This window comes from Quercus suber, unplaced genomic scaffold (genome assembly GCF_002906115.3).
Source record: "Quercus suber isolate HL8 unplaced genomic scaffold, Cork oak 2.0 scaffold_295, whole genome shotgun sequence".
Lineage (NCBI taxonomy): Eukaryota > Viridiplantae > Streptophyta > Magnoliopsida > Fagales > Fagaceae > Quercus > Quercus suber.
Window position 1 is genome coordinate 580,453 of NW_027069751.1, and position 23,038 is coordinate 603,490.

The 23,038-nt window shown below is 30.8% G+C and overlaps 1 protein-coding gene, 1 long non-coding RNA gene and 1 pseudogene across 2 annotated transcripts; 2 read left to right on the plus strand and 1 right to left on the minus strand.

Annotated features, from left to right (window-relative positions):
* Positions 1 to 825: 825 nt before the first annotated feature.
* On the plus strand, positions 826 to 5,041 carry LOC112005263 (cellulose synthase-like protein H1). Its single transcript, XM_065782263.1, is given in 9 exon segments — positions 826 to 897; positions 1,505 to 1,621; positions 1,754 to 1,966; positions 2,135 to 2,249; positions 2,428 to 2,603; positions 3,432 to 3,782; positions 4,228 to 4,250; positions 4,252 to 4,505; positions 4,508 to 5,041. Coding segments are annotated over 9 exon segments (1,587 nt in total). The 3' UTR covers positions 4,774 to 5,041.
* A 2,190-nt stretch (positions 5,042 to 7,231) lies between these two features.
* On the plus strand, positions 7,232 to 22,619 carry LOC112005242 (cellulose synthase-like protein H1; annotated as a pseudogene).
* Positions 15,564 to 17,001, minus strand: LOC136071229 (uncharacterized). Its single transcript, XR_010632525.1, has 2 exons — positions 16,809 to 17,001; positions 15,564 to 15,725 (listed from the first exon to the last, which is right to left on the minus strand). It is a non-coding gene; the product is annotated as an uncharacterized LOC136071229 (long non-coding RNA).
* Positions 22,620 to 23,038: the final 419 nt, after the last annotated feature.

A 23,038-nucleotide genomic window follows, 5' to 3' on the forward strand; every position in this document is an offset into this window, starting at 1 on the left:
GAAAAAAAAAAAAAAAAAAAAAAACTTAAACACTCTATATAACAATTTGAGCTCATTAAAAATAAATTCAACCTCTCCAAAATTTTGGTCCATTGAATATTGAACCAAAAATTGTGAGAAATGTTGTTTTCACAATATTTTGGAAACAAATCATTAATAATAGGTTGTTTCTGGTAGACAAAAAAATTAATTTCAATAGTAGGTTCAAATTAGAACCAGTAAAATCTTACTACCTATATAGGCTTTGTTATAAAAAATTTGCAAAAATGTTGTGAATGTAGCACTTCTTAAAAATTTCTCAAACAAACAAATTAGCCCAAAAGCCCAAATCAAACGTTCAATTGTGATTTTTTAAAATTTTGTTTTCAAATGGCATATTTTAAAATTGCTATTTTTTTAATAAAAAATGCACACTTTTCGATTAGCTAATCTGTTAGTGCTTGATTTAGTCATTAACTGAATTTATTGGATTTTTGTGACATTTTTTTGAAAAGATAATGCATTTGGTTAATATTGTTACTTATTAGAAAATATGTTGGTAATTGAGTGGAAGATCAGTAACTTAATGATTGCTTGTTGTATACATGGATAATGAACCTATCATATCACACAACAATTTCAAAATATGAAAACTTGTGAAAAGAGATTTAAAACTTTATGTATTTGCTCGAGTTTTTTTTTTTTTTTTTTGCGATATTAATATATTCTTGTTTTATTTTTATTAAAAATTAAATTTAATTTAAATTTTTACATGACCATCCTTAAAAAAAATTCTAGAACTGCCACTAACCTTATCATTAGTTTGTTGAATGCTTTCGTACATAAATGAGTTACATTAGTGGGGACTTTGCAGAATTCTCTAATGTAGAACGCAAAAACCATCCAGTTATTATCAAGGTGATTCCAAAAAAAAAAAAAAAAAAAGGTTCAATTATAGAGTGGCTGCTGGCCTCTTTTCTTCTTTTTAATCATTTCACAAAATCTGTCTATGTCACATTCATTTAACTGTTTTTTCACATTATAATTAGAACAACATTATTTTTAATCATTTAATTGCTAACAGTTTTACTATGTATCAAGTACAACTTATTGCAGTCGATTGTTGTAAAAAAATTTATTAAATTTATGGTCCATTATACTCATTGTTTGGGATAACCTTTTAGCTTTAATAGTTGACCAATGATTTCTAATTAAGTGCAGCTGACTCGTGACTAGTGACCTGCTATTTCTATGATTTGTGGGAATTTAGGGTCCGTTCGATAGCAGTGTTTAAATATTGTTGTTCAGTTTTTAGTATTATAGAAATACGTGTTTGAGTGTTATAAAAATACATGTCAAAAGTGTTATTGTTATTTAAATATTGAAAACTGTTGTTTAAAAGCCATTACCAAACAGGGCTTAGTTTTCTACTTTTATCCTAAGCTAGCCTTTCTACCTTAGGAGACCTAAGTTTTGCCCTTTTCCAAACTATATATAAATGCTCATTTATATAATCTTACTGTAGGTAATATGGGAGAACAAGACAGGTCTTCAGGATGGATTGCCACACTTGATCTATATATCAAGGGAGAAGCAGCCAAAGCATCCACATCATTATAAAGCAGGAGCCTTGAATGTTCTAGTAAGATATTTTTTGTGGAAAATAAAATTCATAGAAATTTTAGCTTTTATATAAAACATCCTAAAACTCCTTATCAATGTATTCTAATTGATCATCACCACTTTCTTTTTAAACCGTTTGTACCATATATAGGCCAGGGTCTCCGGTTTGATGACAAATGCTCCTTACATGCTGAACGTAGACTGTGATATGTTTGTCAACAATCCTAAAGTTGCTCTTCATGCAATGTGCTTGTTATTGAGTCCCAATAGTGAAAAAGAAATCGCATATGCTCAATTTCCACAAGTGTTCTATGATGGATTAAAGGATGATCCATATGCCAATCAGTTCGTGATTTGTTATGAGGTGCGTCAAATCGAACCTTTATCTTACAAATTAAGACTTTTCTTTTTGTTTCCATCTATAAACAACATGAAATTTCATAAATATGTTGTATGACTAAAGAAAATATGCTAACAAAGAAGTGATTCAATGATTGGTCAAGTAATTAACTATTTTTTCTTATATGCGTAGTATTTGGGGCGTGGAATAGCAGGACTTCAAGGACCTTTATATGGTGGAACAGGATGCTTTCATAGAAGGAAAGTTATCTATAGTCTATCCCCAAATAATGTAGATCCAGTAAATGGTAAGAAATTTAATTTTTGATTTTAACCTATAAAAATGTTATTCCAAAAACTTTCATAAGCAACTAAATTTTTTGTGGCAAGTGACAATACATGAACCATTGGGTCCAAGAGACATGCACTTCATTAATGGGGGTTTTCCTTGACTAATATTTCCTTTTTCTCTTTCCCCTTTGTCAGAAAAATTGATTGAATCTATTCTCTTAAATTTTGGGAGTTCAACTGAGCTGATCAATTCAGCTACTAAAGTTTTGAAAGGGAAGACAAATACAGTGGCCAATCTTCGAAATTCTATTCATGCAGCAAACCAAGTCTCTAGTTCTTCTTACGAGTATGGAACAAGTTGGGGTACAACGGTTAGTAACCAAAAAATGCAATGTTAGATTCGATTTTTTTTTTTTTTTTTTTTTCCAAACATTCAATTACTATAACAAAAATTTTGGGTCCCTAAACTTAATCAACCAAAAATATGCAAATTTCAAATTGGGGAACGTAATTTGGTACCTCAACCATACTTTACAAAACTTTGAAAGTTGGCCTATTGCATGGATCAATTTTAATGATTATATTCTTTCAAATTAAAAAAGCTCTAAGTAGCAAGTACATTTCACTGGATATATAGAGGAACTTAGGAAGATGCACATTTATATTTTAAATACAATAATATCAATGACAAAGATAAGAATATATCTTCTAAACTGGTTTGTATTCAACTTTATATGTCACACATGTTGAAAAATTCAATCATGTACCTATGTTTTCCCTCATGAATTGAGTTTTAACTTCCTAACATTATTTTAAAGTCTAGATTGAAATGACATTATTATTTAAGGATAAACTGTTATGGAATGTTTCCTATCTATGTTGGTTCTCTCGAAAATAACTCCAAATCATATTATATTCTTCTGATTATTTTCTTTGTACACGTGTATAGTAAAATTGGACTCTGATTTCAGATTCTAATTAAACAATTGGAATGACACATGGCACAAAATTGAAACTCTAATTTGGAATTCTATTTGATTTTTTCTCTGCTTCACCGATTATTATATATATAGATAAGTCAATCCATAACTTCATTTTCAAATTGAATGATGTTTCTTTCCTTGTTATTTTGTTTAGTAAGTTTTTATTATTTTCTTTTTGTCCAACTCTGATGACTGTGGCTACCGGCCCTGAATCAGGTGGGCTGGAGATATGGATCGACAACAGAGGATATCCACACAGGACTAATGATCCATAAAAGAGGCTGGAGATCCATATTCTGTACACCGGATCCACCAGCCTTTTTAGGGTGCGCACCTTCAGGTGGACCTGCTGCAGCGACACAAATGAAGCGGTGGACCACAGGCCTGCTTGAAATTCTTTTCAGCAAAAGTTGTCCCTTGCTTGCCACACTCTTTGGAATGCTTCAATTTAGGCAATGCCTAGCCTATCTTTGGATCCTCACGTGGGGCATGCGCCCTGTTTTTGAGCTATGCTATGCTGCTCTGCCAGCGTATTGTATCATTACCAACTCTCACTTCTTGCCCAAGGTGAGGGCAAACCTCAACCCTCCAATTTCATTGATTTACTCAAGTATATATGCATGTTTTGATAACTCACTAATTTGAGTTTCTTGCATGATTGTGGTCATATCTTTTTTTGATATTTCTTGCATGATCTTTTTTTCTTTTTTCTTTTTCCGATGAAAATAATATGTGGTGTTAATCTGTAACAAATGATAACTAGCTTATACAAAGCAATATAAAATCTTGATTTTCTAGCGTTATATAAATGCAAATCATTTAAGCTTAACAAATGAACTAATAAGTCATCATATATGCAACCCTAATACTTACCTCCATGTCAGGTGATAGCTTGCGTTGTTTCATTCTTGAGCACGTCATCAATATTTCTTCTATATTTATCCCTAATATATTCAAAATCTACATTATAGATTTTTTTTTAAACTGTTTTTTCCAATCTTACAATATTCAGGTTCGAGAACCAACATTATATACTAGTTACAATCTTCGTCATTTACAACATATCCACTTTATCCGAGTATCTAAGAGCCGGTGAGTCAATTCAAGCTTGGTGGAATAATCAAAGAATGTCAAGAATAAACACAGTGAATGCATGGTTATTCGGATTTCTAAGTATCATACTCAAGCTCTTAGGAATATCCGAAACAATCTTTGAAGTAACACAAAAAGACCAATCTAATGATGATGCCAATGATGTTGAAGCTGGAAGGTTCACCTTCGATGGGTCCCCAATTTCCTCCCAGGTACAACCATTTTGCTGGTGCACCTAACTGCGTTGGTTGTGACTTTGTTAAAGTGGCAACCACCACCTCGTGATGGGCATGGGTCAGGGCTAGGGGAGGTCTTCTGCAGTGTGTATTTGGTGATATGTTTCTGGCCATTTTTGAAGGGTTTAGTTGAGAAAGGAAGACATGGAATTCCCTTATCCACCATATGGAAGTCAGCTGCTTTGGCATTATTTTTTGTGCACTTGTGCAAAAGGACTACAATGGATTGAGACTTTGATCATGAAATTATTTTATTTTCTCATATGAGTTTAGGCTTTGGTCATGAAAGTATGATGTTACTACGGTAATTTCAAACTGAAATTTAGAAAATCAAAAGCTGTACGAAGTTGATATCATTGAAAATATGTGATCTTAGGTTGTTTCCCCTCAAAGTTTCAATCCATTCCTCTGAATTGGATTAATTTTATTTCCTATTTTCACAAACAAAGTGGTTTCTAAACAACCCGCGGAAGGATTACAATGAAACTTTGTTCTTTATGCATAGCAAAATAAAGGATTTTAGTGTTTTAATCATATGTACTGTGATCTGACTAGTAATTTCTTTTTTTAACTGGTTAGAAATCTATCTTAAAGTTCTCACCGGGAGATAGAACCCGAGACTCCCTTAAACCACCCCCCCCCCAAAAGCAAAAAAAGAAAAAGTACCCTACGTACACTAATTTGCCGTTTTGCTTGATCTGTACCACATCTGTTTTCTGTGCTATCATGAACAACAAATATGCTATCTGCCATCAGTTAACTTAGCCAACTAGTTTATGTAGTTAATTGTTGTTCAAAAAGTAGTTTTTGGTGCTAATTTTTAGGACCAGTTTCATTTTATTTCTCCCAAGACTATATGTATCTAGTATTGGTTGTTAAGAAATGTGTCCATATTACCATGCTCACTGCTCATTTTACTCTCAAAAAATGTTGACAAGTTTAAGGAATTGCAGACATGTTGCAGACCCTCATTTCTTTTTAGTTCTCATTAAAACTAATTTTGTCATATTTTGTTCAACGTTGCAGTGTAACTTTATCATACGCTCACCGAAAAATGCTAGAGTTGTTTTAATAGATTGTTGACATGTTGCTCCATGGTAATAAAATAAAATAAAGAATTTCTAACCCGCATATAACAGACACGTTATGGACAAATCATATATATTTATTTAAAAAAAAAAAAAAAAATGCAGCAAGTTTAAGAAAATGATAGCAATCAGACAAAACTATGAAAAATTTAGGCACAAACAATTTGAGTAACCAAAGGGGATTTGGAACTAGGAAAGAGATTGATGAAAGAAAGAAGACAACAAGCGGAGAGAGATTGACAGCAACATCAAGAGAACCCCACTCCACACCTCATAAGTCATAACAGATATTGGAATACACTAGCTATCATATATACTAACTAACAATATGCGACAATCATATTCCATGCGCATAATGTTGATTTTTTATATTAAATATTAAATAATTGTATTAATCTGATTACAGTGTGGCTGCTAGCCTCTTTTCTTCTTATTAATGATTTCGCAAAATCTATTTAGGTCACCTTCATAACTATTTTGTAGATTATTAATGTGATAGATTGTGATTAGTGCAACATCATTTTTATAATAATTAATTATATTGAAAACTTTTATTATGTACAAGTACAACCTACCACATCAATTAATTATGTTTAACAGATTCCCCCCCACACCCACCACCCCAAAGAGCTAATATTTGATATTGTGTAGAATTTGATTTCTTTATTTAAAAAGAAATATATGATGTAACACTAATAAACCTTTTTTTTATGAATAAGAAATTATATTAAAAGGAAGAAGAAGAGGAAATAAACCTAGGTTGTCAACATCTTCTTAATATTTAGAGGTCGTTTGGTAATGTTATTCTAGTAACATTATTTGTATTTTTTGAAAATACGTGTAAGTGAAAAAATGTGAAAATACGTGTAATGTTGTTTAAATACTGAAAACTGTTACTCAAAATACCCTACCAAACGACTCCTTAATACTCGCTTTTCACATTTGCAAGGGTCACTTATTGCACAATTCACTCTTTTTTCCTAATTCAACCTTATCACTTCAAAAATATGGGGCCATAAGTTTTTGAGAGGCCTGCTCCATAGAATGTGCACACAAAATTTTCTACTATGAGTTTAGTGGTTTGTCCTATCTCTATCTCTCTTCCACAAACCAATACTCCCAATTTTTTTCAACCCTCTTAGTTTGCTTAATAATCTCCCAATTACTTAAAAGTTAAAAGAACAATAAAATTACAAATTCAAATTTAACTATTTGACTTTCACAACTCCAAGTATATATATTACCTTCAGAGTAATGTTAGGGATACAGAGTAATTTTTTTTTCAAACTTATTATTATTATTGTTGTTGTTGTTGTTGTTGTTGTTGTTGTTAATATGATCAGTTGTGATTACATTAATATCACTTTTTATCTAAATTCATCATTAACACTATTTTTATTATACATTAATCATAATAAGTTATTAATGTGATAGGTTGTGATTACATTAATGTCATTTGCTGTCTCCATTTAATATTTCTTACTTTCATGTTAAATCGCGTGCCACATCTAGGCTAATATATACGACCAATCCACTTATCAATAACCCAAACCGACCAACAAAAGTCAGAAACCACTCCTCTGTTCCCATTTCCTTTCCAATGACCAATTCATCCTCCCCTCCTTTATGTGAAAGAATCGAGCAAAAACACACAGTACAAAGATCCTTCGAAACCATTATCACCTTACTCCTTCTTTCACTCCTTGTTTAATTATCGTCTCCTCTCTTTCAAAGACCATGGTTTCACTTGGCTCCTTGCCTTCTTATGCGAGTTGTATTTCACTCTCCATTGGGTTCTTAATGTCATCACCAAATGGACTCCTGTGGACTAAAAACATACCCCGATCGCCTTTTGCAATGGTATGTCTAATTTCACATCTTTTTTTCTTCTTCTTCTTCTTCTTTTTCTTTTTGTGTGATTCACCACATTACCCATCCTTTTTTATGACTCCCCAATAATTTTCAATTTTACGTAGCTTTTATATACCAAAATGAAAAAAAAAATAATAAATAAAATAACGTATGCAACATGTTTAATGTTCATAACATCAAGTAGAGAATTTTATGAATACGGTACCAGAGCTTCTTCCTCCGGTGGACATGTTTGTGACAACAGCAGACCCGGTGCTAGAACCAACTATCATCACAGTGAACACCGTGCTCTCTTTGTTGGCAGTTGATTTTCCAGCTAACAAACTTGCTTGCTATGTATCTGATGATGGGTGTTCCCCTCTCACACTCTACTCTCTCATTGAAGCCTCTAAATTTGCTAATCTTTGGGTACTATTTTGTAAGAAATACAATATTCAAGTTAGAGCTCCCTTCAGATACTTATGTTCCTGTGACTCCATATTGCCCGGTGACCATTCTCCAGGATTCCAAATGGAATGGAAAAAGATGAAGGTAATTGAGCCAGATTATGCTTGGAAATAGTACCACTTCTTAAAAAAAAAAAAAAAAAAAAAAAAAAGACTGAAACTTAAATTTTGAATGTAGAGATAAGAGAAGGGTACGTAGGGAAGAAATTGGCCCAGAACTTGAATATTACTGTAGAACTATTAAGATTATAACACATATTTAGTTTTGGTCATATGTCATTATTGCAACAAATCCAGCTCACTAACTAAGTCCAAAAAATTATTGTTGAAAAAGAATCCCTCTATTTCAAATGTTAAACAATAATTCATTTATTATATGGTCTATTTTTTTTTTTTGTTGAGAATTATGTGGTCTAAATTAGATGTAGAGATTTCACTTAATTTTAAATTTTAAATTAAATTAAAATTTTAAATTTCAAATTAAATTAAAATATAAAACCGGAACTACCGAATGAAATGTTATATGCCTGAACATACTAAAAGTTTGCCTCTATTCTCTTCTTAGGATGAGTATCACAAGCTAGAAGGAAAATTTGAATATGTTGCTCAAAACTCCGTACCATATGATAATTCTTCGGAGTATGTGCCATTCAAGAACATCGAGTGTAGGAACCATCCAACTATAATCAAGGTAGACCATTTTATTTAGTTTCAATTAAATGCTTAGTTTTTTTCAATGAAAACTTAATGCTTATACTCATCTGAATTGCAGAACAGGGACCATTTAATTGTCCTTTGGGTGGAGTGAAATATCAATAACTATGAAGCTCTATCAGTTTTAAATATTTTTTAAATGAATGGATAATTCCATTTCATAAGAAGAATCATTATAAAAGTTCTATTATTATGTTTTAAAGCGTTGCCTTGCAATTTTTTTTTATAAAAGTAAAATAAAAAATAAAAAGCCTGGCCTTGCAATTCTTCTAAAAAAAATCGTGGCCTTGCATTAAGTCAATAACTATCTATTCTGCCCTATCAATGACTCTTTTTTTTCTTTTCCCTTTTTTGCTAGCAAGCTGTACCAAAGTTCTATTTCATTTACAAATGTTGATTTGGAAGCATGCATGCATTTGATACTCACCCCCGTAAAGTTTTTTTTTTTTTTTTTTGGTTGAGAATACACCCCCATAGAGTTTTAAGAGAGTATTCAAAAGTTATTCAAAATGTTAGGACATTATTTTTAAATAAAGAAAATGACATTCTCTTTTAACTCTTTCTTTTTATTTTTAATATTGGCCGGATAGGAGGTTTGAGATTGTGGAAGAGGTCAAAAAATGCTACAGCTTAAAAAAATAAAAAATAAAAAGTTATTAAAGTTTTGAAATTTACAGAGTCAATTAATCTTCATGCAAAATCGGACCAATGTATATCCTCATGTAAAACCCATTATCCTTGCCCAATTAATCATGGGATTTTTTTTTTTTTTTTTTTTGACAAGATTAATCATGGGATTTAAACTAGAGCTATGTACTATAGTATAAACTCCATAATCCAGAATTTCACATTTATGTCATGGCAGGGCTGAGTTTTTATTTTTAAAATTAATCTTTATATAATATGAAAAGGAAAAAATTGAGAGGAATTTCAGTTAATTATCCAAATTAAACTCTAATTTTTTTTTTAATTTTTTTAAAAGAAGATTGTCTCTTTATTCTAATTGTATTCCAATTTTATGCTAAAGTTCGTTTTAATTGTCTTATTGTATAATACCGATTGTCTTCAAATTTTAAATACACTATTACAATTATATGCAAAGCGTCCTTCCAATTATACTTTAATAAGGGTTGGATTTTATCTCACTTAATTTCTCACAAGTAAACCTTAAGATTTGATTTTATTTACATTAATATATGTATTTTTTAGGACAAAATATGTTTATTTTATTAAAAGTACTAAGCCAGGAAACTGTGTATGAAAGTTTAAAATATGATTTTATCTCAAAAAATAATTTTCTTTTTCTTTTAATTTATACCCTTTTTTTTAGAATATTTTATTTTATACCTGTATGTATTAATTTTGATAATTATAGTAGACATTAATAAGTATTTATTATGATTGTATTTGTATATGAAATATTAAATGTGATTTTCAATAATTATGATAGCCATTAATAGGTATTTATTATTACTTTATTTTCTTATGTAACTATTAAATTTATAATTATGGTAGCTATTAATAGGTTTTTTAACGGTTGTGTTTGATTATGGAAATATTTAATCTAGTATTTAAAGAAATAAAATGATATTTAAAGATTCTAATTGAGTGTTTAAATATAGAATAAAATTTAAATTCAACAAAAAAATATAGCTTAAAACGTAAATTGCACCCTCTAAAGTTTAACTAATATTTATTTTAGTCCTTTAACTTTACTTTCATTCAATTGAGTTCTCTAAATTTTAAGTTTATCCAATTCAAGTCTTCCATCCAATTTCGTTAAAAATTTTCCATTATATTTTTTTTTCTCACATGAAAAAAATCTATAAAATTAATAAAAATATTTTATAGATATATTTTGTGATAATATTTTTTCAAAAAATTTTTTTTTCTCACATGAAAAAAATCTATAAAATTAATAAAAATATTTTATAGATATATTTTGTGATAATATTTTTTCAAAATTTTTTTTTCATTAGTTAGTTCCTTACTTAACATCAATTTTTTTAATGGAATTGGATAAAAAGCCTAAATTGAATAAATTTAAAATTTAGAAAACTCAAATGAACGAAAGTAAAGTTAGAAGACTAGAATGAATTTCATTTGGTGTAATTTGCATTTTAGACAAAAATATAATTTACAATATTGATGTGTAAAATTGTGAGGCCTCTATAGCAAAATATTGTGAGTTTAACCAAAAGTAAAACATCTTCAGTTTTATATATATTATAAATTTTGTGCCAATTATGCTTCATCGTAAACTTGCAACTAAACTTAAAACATATAAAAAGACTCAATTCAAATTTATTATGCTTTGTGTAATAATATTATAATGAAAATGCTAGAGTTGTAAATTGAGTAGTTATTGGTAAGTAAAAAAGTAATGTAAATAAATGTGTACTTCTATTACTTATTACTATAGCGCTCCATTTATTTCGATAGAAAACCTTGTCTAAAAATAGTTTTCTATGTTTTCCAATATTTAGTAATATCAGAAAAAATGAGTCAAAGAAAAACTATCATTAGTTAACGAAAAATGTATGGCTTATTTTTAGAAATTGTTTTCCATTAAATGTTTTTGAAAAACAACTTTATCTCAAAGCATGCTAAATAAGGGAAGTTAGAAGATTATTTTTCAACTCCCTTAAGATTATTACCAATCGTAGGAAAATGAGATAATTTTATGGAAAATACTTTTTGAAAATGGACTTATTTTATAGAAAACATTTTTGCCTAAACAAACAAAGTGTAAATAAAAATGTTTGCATGCGTGTGGATGCCCTTCTGTAAAATACTATAAATGTATACAATTTATTACTCATTAGGTAAAAATGTTATGTGGGTGGTATGCTTCCTATATATGTAATTCTATAAATGTATACATTTTATTACTTATTAAGTAAAAATGTTACGCCTTTGTGTTAGAACTACTTTTTCTCTCCCTTGTGTGTATGTGTGTGTGCTTGTTTCTAAAAAAAAAAAAAAAAAAAAATGGTAATTATCCCACATTGCTTAAGAGAGTGTGTTATGTGTTGTATAACTTGACACGTCCTTTCTTAAAAGTTATTATGGCTTCTATGTGAAGTTGTGGTGTGTCTTTGTGTTTGTGTTAAAACTCATTTCCCTCTCCCTTGTGTGTGTGGTTGTTTCTTAAAAAAAAATAATAATAAAAATAAGAGAAGTAAAAATGTTACATATGTGTGGTGTGTGCTGCATATGCAAGATATAAGCTTTTTGTTTTTTGTTTTTTGTTTTTTTGTTCTTCTTTTGAGAGAGATATGCAAGATGTGGGGGGAAAAGGGCCCAGTCCAACATAATGGGCCGAGAGCCCATATGAGAGATATTTTGCGACCGAGAAGAAGGAGATGGTAAGGCCAAGGCCCATTTGGAAGTGGGACCCTCAAAAGGAAGAATTATTATAATCCGAAGAGGATATCTCCTGTCCGAAGAGGTTGTAATCCTCTGACGCAAATATTATAAATCAATTAAGTGTGTAAAAGGCCAAAATGACCTTTCGAGGACTCCACCTGATCAAGATAAGCTCTGAGTATGCTGGGAAACAATAAGGATGGAGAAATATCTAAAGGGAAAGCTGCTACCACCGTATTTAATACTCTGCAGCAACTTTTCTGGCCGCATTTATGTAGAGAAGATCCCTGAACAGTGCATCCTAACCTACCGCCACTCACACAGAGCTAAAAGAAGATGCTTGACGTGACACGTACTCAAGTAAACTCATGGATAAGGAACAAGTGGACGATGAAGATGAAGAGAAGGGGGTTATATAAAGGAAGAAGGCTCCTAACGAAAAAGGGGGAGAAAAAAGAAAATAGAAGATGAGAGAACTGGACTGTAACCCTAAGATCTTTGTTCATCAGATAATCAATAATATAGCTTTTCGATATTCACTCTTTACGTGTAGTTCCATGCTAGCTTGTGCTTGAAAGTTGTGATTCGTTGTTGTTAATCCCATATCTAACCTAGCTCTTTCACCATACTCTACAAGTTTATTATTTTGGGCTTGGGCCACAAATATAAGCTACTATATGTAAACAGAGAAGTTTGTATATATAGAAATTCTTCCAAGAGTCATTTAGGCTAGGGGTGTAATCGGTTCGGTTCGAGAGTGGTGGAGCAATTTTTGCACCGAATCGAGAATTTCAGTTTTAACATATTCAACACCGAGACTAATTTGTAAGGGATGAACACTGGACCAACGATTGCAATCGGTTTCGGTTTAGCTCGGTCGGGTTTAAGTGTTTAGGATGTGAGAAAAAAAAAGCAAGAAAAGAAGAAGAAGAAGATGGGTGGTTTGGGATAAAAATAGAAGACAAACTCATAGCAAAAATTCCAAAGCTGATAGGGTCGTTTTGCAGAACTACAAAGACCCAAATATACAAAAAGAAAAAAAAATCAATAAATGATTAAAAACTAAAACTTGGGAAATAGTTGTGGGGTTGTGATGGAAATTTTTTGACTTACTAGTATTGGTGAAAAGCGTGTTTTCTCATCTTCATGCCCTTGGGGTCCTAAAAATTAAAATATATATATATATATATATATATATATATATATATATTATATATATATATATATATATATATATATATATCATTATCAGTTACCAGCTATAAGAACAAAGCAATTCTTCTTAATGTTTTTGGGATATTGAGACTTATAGGGCCTTGGACTCTAACCATGACAGCAAAATTGTGAGCGAATTTGACTTTCGGCAAAGCCATGTGTTGGGTTGGATTAGCTTTTTTTGAAACTTAGGATTTGGACTTCAGAGAGAAGAAATGAAAAGAATGAGGGTGAGGGTGAGGGCGTGAGGCACTGAGGCTATTGAAGTGAAATGTAGAGAGTAGGATTTTTTTTTTTTTAATAAATGTTTTAAGTTGATGTATAAAACGACATAATTTTGTGTTATAAGGGGAGAAAAAATTAATTTTTTTTAGCAAGGTTTAAACCTGGGTCAAGTATAGTCACACGCGTGTCTTACCACTAAACTAGTGGTACTCACCTTGAAATATTTTGTACATAGTTATATTTAATACATATTGGTCGGTTTTGGCTCGGTTCAGACTTTTATTTTCTGAACCTGAAACCAAACCACACCAAAACCGAATCGAAATTTTGGACATAGTTCGGTTGGTTTTGGCTAGTTTTTTCGGTTTCTCGGTTTTTTGCACACCCCTAATTTAGGCTTTTACCTTTTGCAAGTTATATTGGAGAATAAGGGTGGTCATTCAAATATCTAGAGAGAAGCGATCAAATTTTCCAAATCATTACAAAGCTGGTGCCATGAATGTCTTGGTAAGAAATTCCTTGCCAAATGAGCATTTAACTTGCTATAATGGGAATCAATCCAATTCAGTACACTACAAACGAGATCAACATAGCTAGTCATTTTCTTATAATAATAAAATAAAATAAAATAAACATAGCTATTCATTTAGTTAATAAAATATCTTATAAAAAAAAAGTTAATAAAATATAACCTAATATAGGTACCATAAAAATTTCCCCTTCAAAAATTTTATTATATTCTTTTGTAAATGATGGTATATCAATTTGTATTGGTACTCCCTATTGTGAAAATCATTGACAACCTATTTTTATATGAACGTAGACAAGAGTATTTGGGCTAATGAAAAATGCACCTTATATGTTAAACATGGACTGCGACAAGTTTGCCAATAATCCACAAATTGTTCTCCATGCAATGTGTATAATGCTTGGTTTTGAACATGAAAGTGACTGCGTTTGTTTAGTGCCCCCAAATCTTCTATGATGTTCCAAAAGATGACCCATTTGGGAGCCAAATGCTTGCTTCATTAGAAGTGCATGAAGAAACAAATAAATAAATTGCAAATTTAATTATAGAAAAATTGCAAATGAAATAACTTAGTTTATGTTTTGCTATCAAGTATCAACCTCTTGGTTTGCATTAATAGATGCAGACAATCGGGCATGGAATGGGTGGGATCCAAGGACCTTGCTACGCAAGAATTGGTTGTTTTCATAGACGCAAAATTATCTATGGTTTATCCCTCAATAATGCAGATTCTAAAGGTACAAATCGTTTTTCAAATATATATGAGTAATGTTAATGTTATAAAATTTATTACAATTTGTTATGAAATAACATTTTCGTATATATTGATAGACAAAGTTTAGTTACAAACTTAGTTAGTTGTAGTCTAAACCAACAATAGGGACGCATTATCTTTCTATTGTTGGCTACAACAAAATGTATTTTTAGCGAAGAAAATTTTCGTCACTAAAAGTCCATTATTTCGTCGCCTAGTACCTTTAGTGGCGAAATTCATTTTGTCGCTGTAGCCCTGTCACTAAAAGTATTAGCGAAGAAAACTTTCAACAAATTTCATTGCTAAAGATCCGAGTTGTTTTAAAATAAAAACACTTTTAACAACGAAATTATTTCATCACTAAATGTTTTCCTCGATAAAAATACTATTCAGTGATGAAACTATTTCGTCACTACATGTACCTTAATTTATTAGATAATTTTTAGCGACGAAATATTTTCGTCGCTAAAACTATTTTTACGAATATTCAGGTACTTTTAGCGACGAATATTTTCATTGCTAAAACTATTGTCTGAAAAATTCAACGATATTTAGCGACAAAAATTTTCAACGCTAAAGTGTTTTTTATAAATTCAGTTACATTTATCGATGAAAAATTTTGTCACTAAATGTAGCTAAATGTGATGGACAAATTCGTCACTAAAGCTACTTATCTGTTTTCATTTTTTTCTTGTATGTAACCTGTCATTACATTATTAAGTCCTTACACTTGAATAACACACTTATGTCAACTACACATTTATAAGAAAATGATCCATACATTCCAAATATAAAAATAAAACAAGTATTCTATTCAACCCATCCATACAAATTGTTTCCAACACATACAATAATACAATATGTTTTATAGCATAAAATAACATAAAATACTAAGGGGTAAAAGAAGAAGTCCTCAAATGTCTTCAAGTAGTACCAAAAGAAAATGCCCTAAAAGCCACCTATAAGAAATCTACACAAATGTAAAAACAAACTACATTAAAATCGTAAAGTAAAACTATTAACTTTGTTATAAGAAACATCTCTATTATTTGTGTGTGTGTGTGTGTGTGTGTGTGTGTGTGTGTGTGTGTTTGTGTTCATCCAAGACACAAACTTCAAACCCAATTTGGTTGTCAACCTCACATTGCATAATTCAATTACCACATATTTGCTAGAACTAAATCATTTACTCTATAATTCAATCATAGTAAACAACAAAAACCCAATTTGGGCATTAATGCATAGAACCATAGACTACAAAGACAAATCAAATATAGTCTCAATTATCAGATCTAGCACAATTCAAGAATTTAAACTAAATTCCCACATAAACATCAATACAAAGCAAAAGTCAAGCTTTATCACAATGACCCATCAAATCTAAGTCAATCAAAATGACACAAAAGCAACAAATTTCAAAATTTAAAATAGAATTGCCACAAACAAACAAACAAACAAACAAAAAGTGATCCAAAGGACCATAACACAACCAAAGCATTTTAATATGCTACTGCAAATGATTAAATCAAACCATTATTAAAATTAGCTAAGTAAAACACATGTTGTGGAAAATGCAAGAATTTACAAGCCAACCCACTCAACAAAGGTTTCAAGTAAATTCCATAAAATTCCAACATACTCGTCATACTTTCAGATTCACTACATAAAAAGTCAGCCCTTTTGTAAAAATCGTTTGGTCCATGAAAAGTTATCTAATTAACTTGAAATTAAATACGGATAAGCTCTTATATGTTTAGTATGTACCATAAAAAGTTCAGCAAAAAAGAATTTTTCTATAATTTATTAAAAATCATGTATTGCAGCTGACTCAAATTTCCCCTTGACAAATTTAGGTTCTCAAAAGAAAATTGCTATAGTTTTAAAACTAGCCCAAATGCTTTGAGACTTTATTCATATTAAAACTAAATGTTAAAGAATATAAATAAAAAAAAAATGGAATGAAGCCCTTTATCTCATATAAACAAATACCACAACAACAAATCAAGAAACCAAAACTCATAAATCTTAGAGACAAATAATCAAGAAAAATTACCTTGGAATCATGTTGGGAGAAGGCAAAAGTTTTGCAGGGCAGGTTGATAGCCGAATTTCCCATTGCAAGAAACCAAAAGGCCAAGAGAAAGAAGAGACACTACAAGGCACTTAAACTTTCATGGTTAACATTTCATTACCCATTTGTTTTAAAACAAGATTATAGCACCCAAACCATCAAAATATCACATACTCACCTCTAGAGCAAAATAATTTAAACAAAATTTCATATTTCACAAACTTTATATACATACATACATACATACATACATACATATATATATATATATCACATAGTCCAACTTCAAATTAAATAATCAACAACAAACAATTAAACCCAACTTCATAACTCATTGAGGTAATATATCAAAAACTTTATGTGCAAAAAGCAAAACCTCAAAGCACTTAAACTTTCATGGTTAACACTTCATTATCCATTTGTTTTAAAATAGATTCATAGCACCCAAACCATCAAATTATGATATACTCACCTCTCCACACCACCAAGACCTCCAAATGCTTCAAGTATTGAAAAAAAAAAAGTAATTAACAAATATAACTCAATCAAAAACTAAGGCCCTAAAGCCTAACTTTACAATCCTAAGATGAATACCCCTACCCAAACGGGAACCAAGCAAGCATACAAGAAACTTATAGGGTTTAACACAACCAAAACCTTTTATTTCCCTACCACAAACAATGTGCATTTATCAACTTAATACAAAGCATGTCATTATCAAACCATGATAAAATTAGTCAAAGTAAAACACTTGTCAAAGAAAGTACATATGAACTTACAAGATAGACCACACAACAAAAGCTTGTAGTAAATTCCTTATAGTCTCAACATTCTAATCATACTTTCTGATTAAATTTGCAACAGGTTAGCTCATTTTTAAAATATTTTTGGTCCACTTAGTTTTATCCAAAAAAGCTTGAAATTAAATAGGGAGAAGCCCTTATATGTCTAGTATGTACCATAAAATATTCAGTTCAAAATAATTTTTCGATAATTTATTAAAAATCATATAGTGCATCTGACTCAAATCTGTATAAAGTCACAAAAGAAAAATACTATAATTTTAACCCTATGCCAAAAGCTTTGAGACTTAATTAAACCTTAAAGCTACATGTGTTAGTACATATAAACAACTAGGATTACAACCCATAACCTCATATAACAATCATCACAACACAAGTCAAGAAATTCAATCTCATAACTCATATAGACAATTTATCAAACACTTGATAAGCAAAAGACACATGCTCATATTACTTGCACAAATTTATAGTTAACACCACAATCACAACCACAACCACATATGTCAAAGACATTTCAAAATGAAAGGAAACCTTTTTTCTAAAATTAACCCAATCTCCCATATAAATCAAAAACTCAAATGATTTCTCAAGAAACCCAACTCACATGGTTGTCAAGTAACAAAATCCATTTCATAACTTATATAGGCAATTTGTCAAACACTTGGTAAGCAAAAGACATATGCTCATATTACCTACACAAATTTCTAGTTAACACCACAATCACAACAACATATGCCAAAGACATTTCAAAATGCAAGGAAACCTTTTTTTCTAAAATTAATCTACTCTCTCATATAAATCAAAATCCCAAATGATTTCTCAAGAAACCCAATTCACATGGTTGCCAAACAACAAAATCCATTTCATAACTCATATAGGCAATTTGTCAAACACTTGGTAAGCAAAAGACACATGCTGATATTACTTGCACAAATTTATATTTAACACCACAATCACAACCACATATGCCAAAGACATTTCAAAATGTAAGGAAACCCTTTTTCTAAAATTAACCCAATCTTCCATATAAGTCAAAACCCAAATGATTTCTTAAGAAACCCAACTCACATAGTTGCCAAACAACAAAATCCATTTCACTCCATTAAATTAAAAACCTCCAATAAGATTTTAAATGTACCAACAAACACAACAAACTACTTATAAAACAAAACCCACAACAAAAAGAGTAATCCTAACAATATAGGATAAAAACCCAAAGATATTAGAAGGTGGGTCATGCAGATTTTGGCTTAAATTCATGTTAGGAGAAGTCAAACCATGAATAAGAGTTTGATGACTAAAAATCTAGTAGAAGCTAACCAAGAGACCAAGAGGGAGGAGAGACTTGGTAGAGAGAGAGATAAAGGGATGTGTGTATTTGTGTTTGTATTTGAGTTTGTGCTTGTGTTAGGGAGTGAGTGATAATGAGAGAGGGAGGGCTGAAAAATTTTTAAGTGAGTGGGTGGGAGAAATGAAATTTTATGTGGGAAAAGAAAATTTTTTTGTTGAAATTTAACCCATTTAAGCTATACCCTTTAGCGACGAATATAATTTCGTCACTATAACAAACTTTTAGTTGGATTTTGTTACAATTTTTAGCCGGATTTTGTTACGATTTTGGCAATGAAATTCAGATTTCTTCATTATAGCATAATTTTAGTGACGAATTATGATTTCGTTGCCAAAATTATGAAATGAAAAACCTATTTTGTGTGAATATTTTTAGCAACAATAGTTTTTCATCGCTAATACTCCCTTTTAGTGAAGAAATGATTTTCGTTGCTAATACTATTCATAGCAACACCTACAGTGACAAAATCTTTCGTCACTAAAAATTTCAACTTTTAAATATTTCGTCGCTATAGATTAATTAAGTTCCCGCCACAATTTTCCCCGTTGGCGCTCATATTTTAAATCATCAATAGTGACGAAAATTACTTTTCGTCGCTAAATGTTATAATTTTTTTATTATTAGCGACGAAATCCATATTTCCTTGCTAAATCTATAGTTTTAGTGACGAAAAATATTTCCTCACTAATTTTCGCTGCTAAATGCTATGACCCTTGTAACTCAACTCACACCCAAATTTGAAATGTCAAGGGTTAAAATTTTCTTCCTCATTACTGTAACTATCAAATTATCAAAAGACAAAATGTGATGTAGTAGATCCCTTAGGATACATTCTTTTGGTGTGCTTAATGCTTCAACGGACTTGAAGAACATATTATTAACTAAATTCAATTTACCCTATTATAGGTCCTTCAGATTTTTTGGTATTATGAACAAGAAGTGAAATAGTTTTTGGTCAAAGTTTAGGATACTATACCATTTTCTTTTTATATATATGTATGTGTGTATATCTATATATATATATATATATAAACGTGGTACACTAACCAAATACATGCCATGCATACAAAATTTAAGAGGCTAGAAGTAAATGCTAACCAAATTGTAACATACTTTGTAGACTTCAAACTATATCTTGTTGCAATTGCTATTTAAATTAAAGGTAAACTCTATATTCGATATGTAAATGTGTCTTCATTATTTTCCCTATTGATAAATGAATGAAGGATTTTATATATTGAGCTAATAATATTATGAAATGATATATACACACAATATATTTGAATTTTTCTAGGAACATTGTCAGAAAAGGCATTAGAAGAACAATTTGGAAATTCCATAGAGTTCATAAAATCAGCCTTTCAAATTCTATATGGGTTGGATGGAAAGCCAAATCATCCTCACGATATTCCAAGTCCCATTGAGGTGGCATACCAAGTTGCTAATTATGGCTATGAACGTGATACAGCATGGGGTAATAAGGTCAGAGAAACTATATTTTCTTATTTTTCCCACCATTAGAGAGAGAGCTATAAAATTTTTATATGATCTAGAGTTTCTGATCTTAGTAAATTTAGTGAAAAATAGAGAGAAAAGAGAGAAAATCAATTGAGAGATTTAGGTCTTTCAGTAGAATGAGCTGCATATAAATAATACACAATGAAAATCCTTTATCGCATGCAGAGTATTTCACCTTTAGTTGCACCAATTATAAAATTTCAATTATTTGAAAAAATAGAGGAACATATGACCAACTGCAATTGATAAAGCATAAAACATAATAATTAAATTGGGGTAAATGAGTTTTATTTACAAACATGAGTTATTGTCCGTGGCACTCTATCCATATAAATATTGTTTTGAAGTGATGCTCAATTTTTTTTTTTTTTTTTGAATGGTAAATGTTTGCCAATTTTAAATTTGTATATTGGTTTTTTTTCAACAATATTATAGGCGCACTCAATTTTCAAAATTTGTTTACTTGTTCAACTATGAGTGATTTATCAAAATTAGTAGGTCCATATAAATAAGAGTGGGAAAATAATGTTCATTACTCATAATTACACACATCAATATATTATAAAATTGGATACATATAGGATTGAATGTCTCCCTAGAGATTTTTTTTTTCGTCCTTTGATTTTTTGCAAAATTATTGGGGTTTGTGCACCATACCAAACAAGAGTTGATTTAGGGAAATCTTTCCCAAGCTTGGTTGGTTGGAGATATGGATCAGCAACAGAAGATGTCCTCATAAGAATGAAGATCTATGCAAGGGGCTGGAAGTCTGTTTTCTGTATGCCAAACCCACCAGGCTTCCTAGGATGCTCTTCCCTAGGTGCGCCAGTTTCAATGATTCAAAGGAAGAGATGGGCCATAGGCCTCCTTGAGATCCTATTTAGCAAAGATTGTCCCATCTTTGCCACCATCACTGCCAAGCTCCAACTCAGGCAATACTTGGTGTATATATTTATCCTCACATAGGGACTCATGCATTCCTAATATGTGCTATTTTGCACTACCCGCCTATTGCCTCCTCACCAACTCACACTTCTTGCCCAAGGTATATAAGCATTACTATATTGGAAAATATTTGGCTCGAAACATGTTTGGAAATATCTTACTCCAACTCCATGATTTGATAATTAAAGAGACCATATATATGTAGTTTTAGTTACATGACCTTTTAATAGATCATATATTATAATGAATTATAACATGAGTATATATAGTAGGTTAAATCCTAGACTAACCATACATTAACTATGGTTAGTACATTTGTAGTACAAGTAGGAAACTTGACTTGTACACAAGATCAAACTTAGGACTTTACTAATGGGCTAATATATATCTCTAACACAAATGAATCATATAACTTTTTTAAATAATATACATGAATGTTATTATAAATCGTCACGTAATGAATTGGAAAATATAGCTTCAAAAAAGTTTAGAGTTGAATTTTGTTCTATCATATATTTACATCATATTGTGGGCCAAAAGTCTCTCTTTCTTTCTTTTTTTTTTTTTTTTTGTAAGCCATTTTATTCATTTTAAAAAATACATAAAATAAAATTATGCATGCAGGTACAAGAACCGGCTTCATATTTGTTTGTTGCTCTATTTGTCATTTGCAACTTGTATAATATATTTGTTTTTCTTCAATTGGGTCTATCAATTTGTGCATGGTGGAACCATTTGAGAATTAACAAAATAACTTCAGCATGTGCACAGTTATTTGGAGTGTTAAGTGCGATACTCAAGCTCTTGGGATTATCTGAGACTGTCTTTGAAGTCACAAAGAAAGACCAATTCGCATCAAGTGATAGTGACAATGTTGACACTGGCACTTTCACCTTCGATGAGTCCCCAATTTTCATGCCAGGCTCAACTCCTTTGATGGTGCAATTGAGTGCATTGGATATGGGCTTGCTAGGGTTGCAATCACCAGCTTAAGGTGTGGATGGATCAGGCCTTGGGGAGGTCATGTGTAGTGTGTTTGTGGTGTTATGCTTTTGGCCATTTGTGAAAGGCCTCTTTAGGAAAGGAAAATATGGGATTCCTTCATCCATCATATGCAACTCAACTGCTTTAGCATTGCTTTTTGTACTATTTTCAAGAAGGGCATCAATGGGTTGAAGATTTTGTTGAGTCCAAACACAACAAAAATTACTGCATCCTCACAACTTTCCTGAATTTTTGTGAACTTTTTATTGTGTTCTTAACTATATTGGGTTTTTTTTTTTTTTTTTTTTCACATGGATAATAAATGCTAATTTAAATTTATTTCATAAAAATTTTTATGATTAAGCCACTTAGGTCTATTTTCCAAAGTAGTAATTTTTATGGAGGATCCCCAATGAGATTACCCACATTGGAGATTGGTTCCCTTCTTGTACTTAAATTTGCCAAGGAGCCAAGTTCAAAGGCTAACCCCCTTTTCTTTTATTATGATTGTTCAAGCGCTAACTCTATTTTTCTTGTTCTAATTCATTTTCGTCATACTCACATTATCGTATTCTCCTTTTGCAAAATTTTAAACATTTACTTTGGTTAGT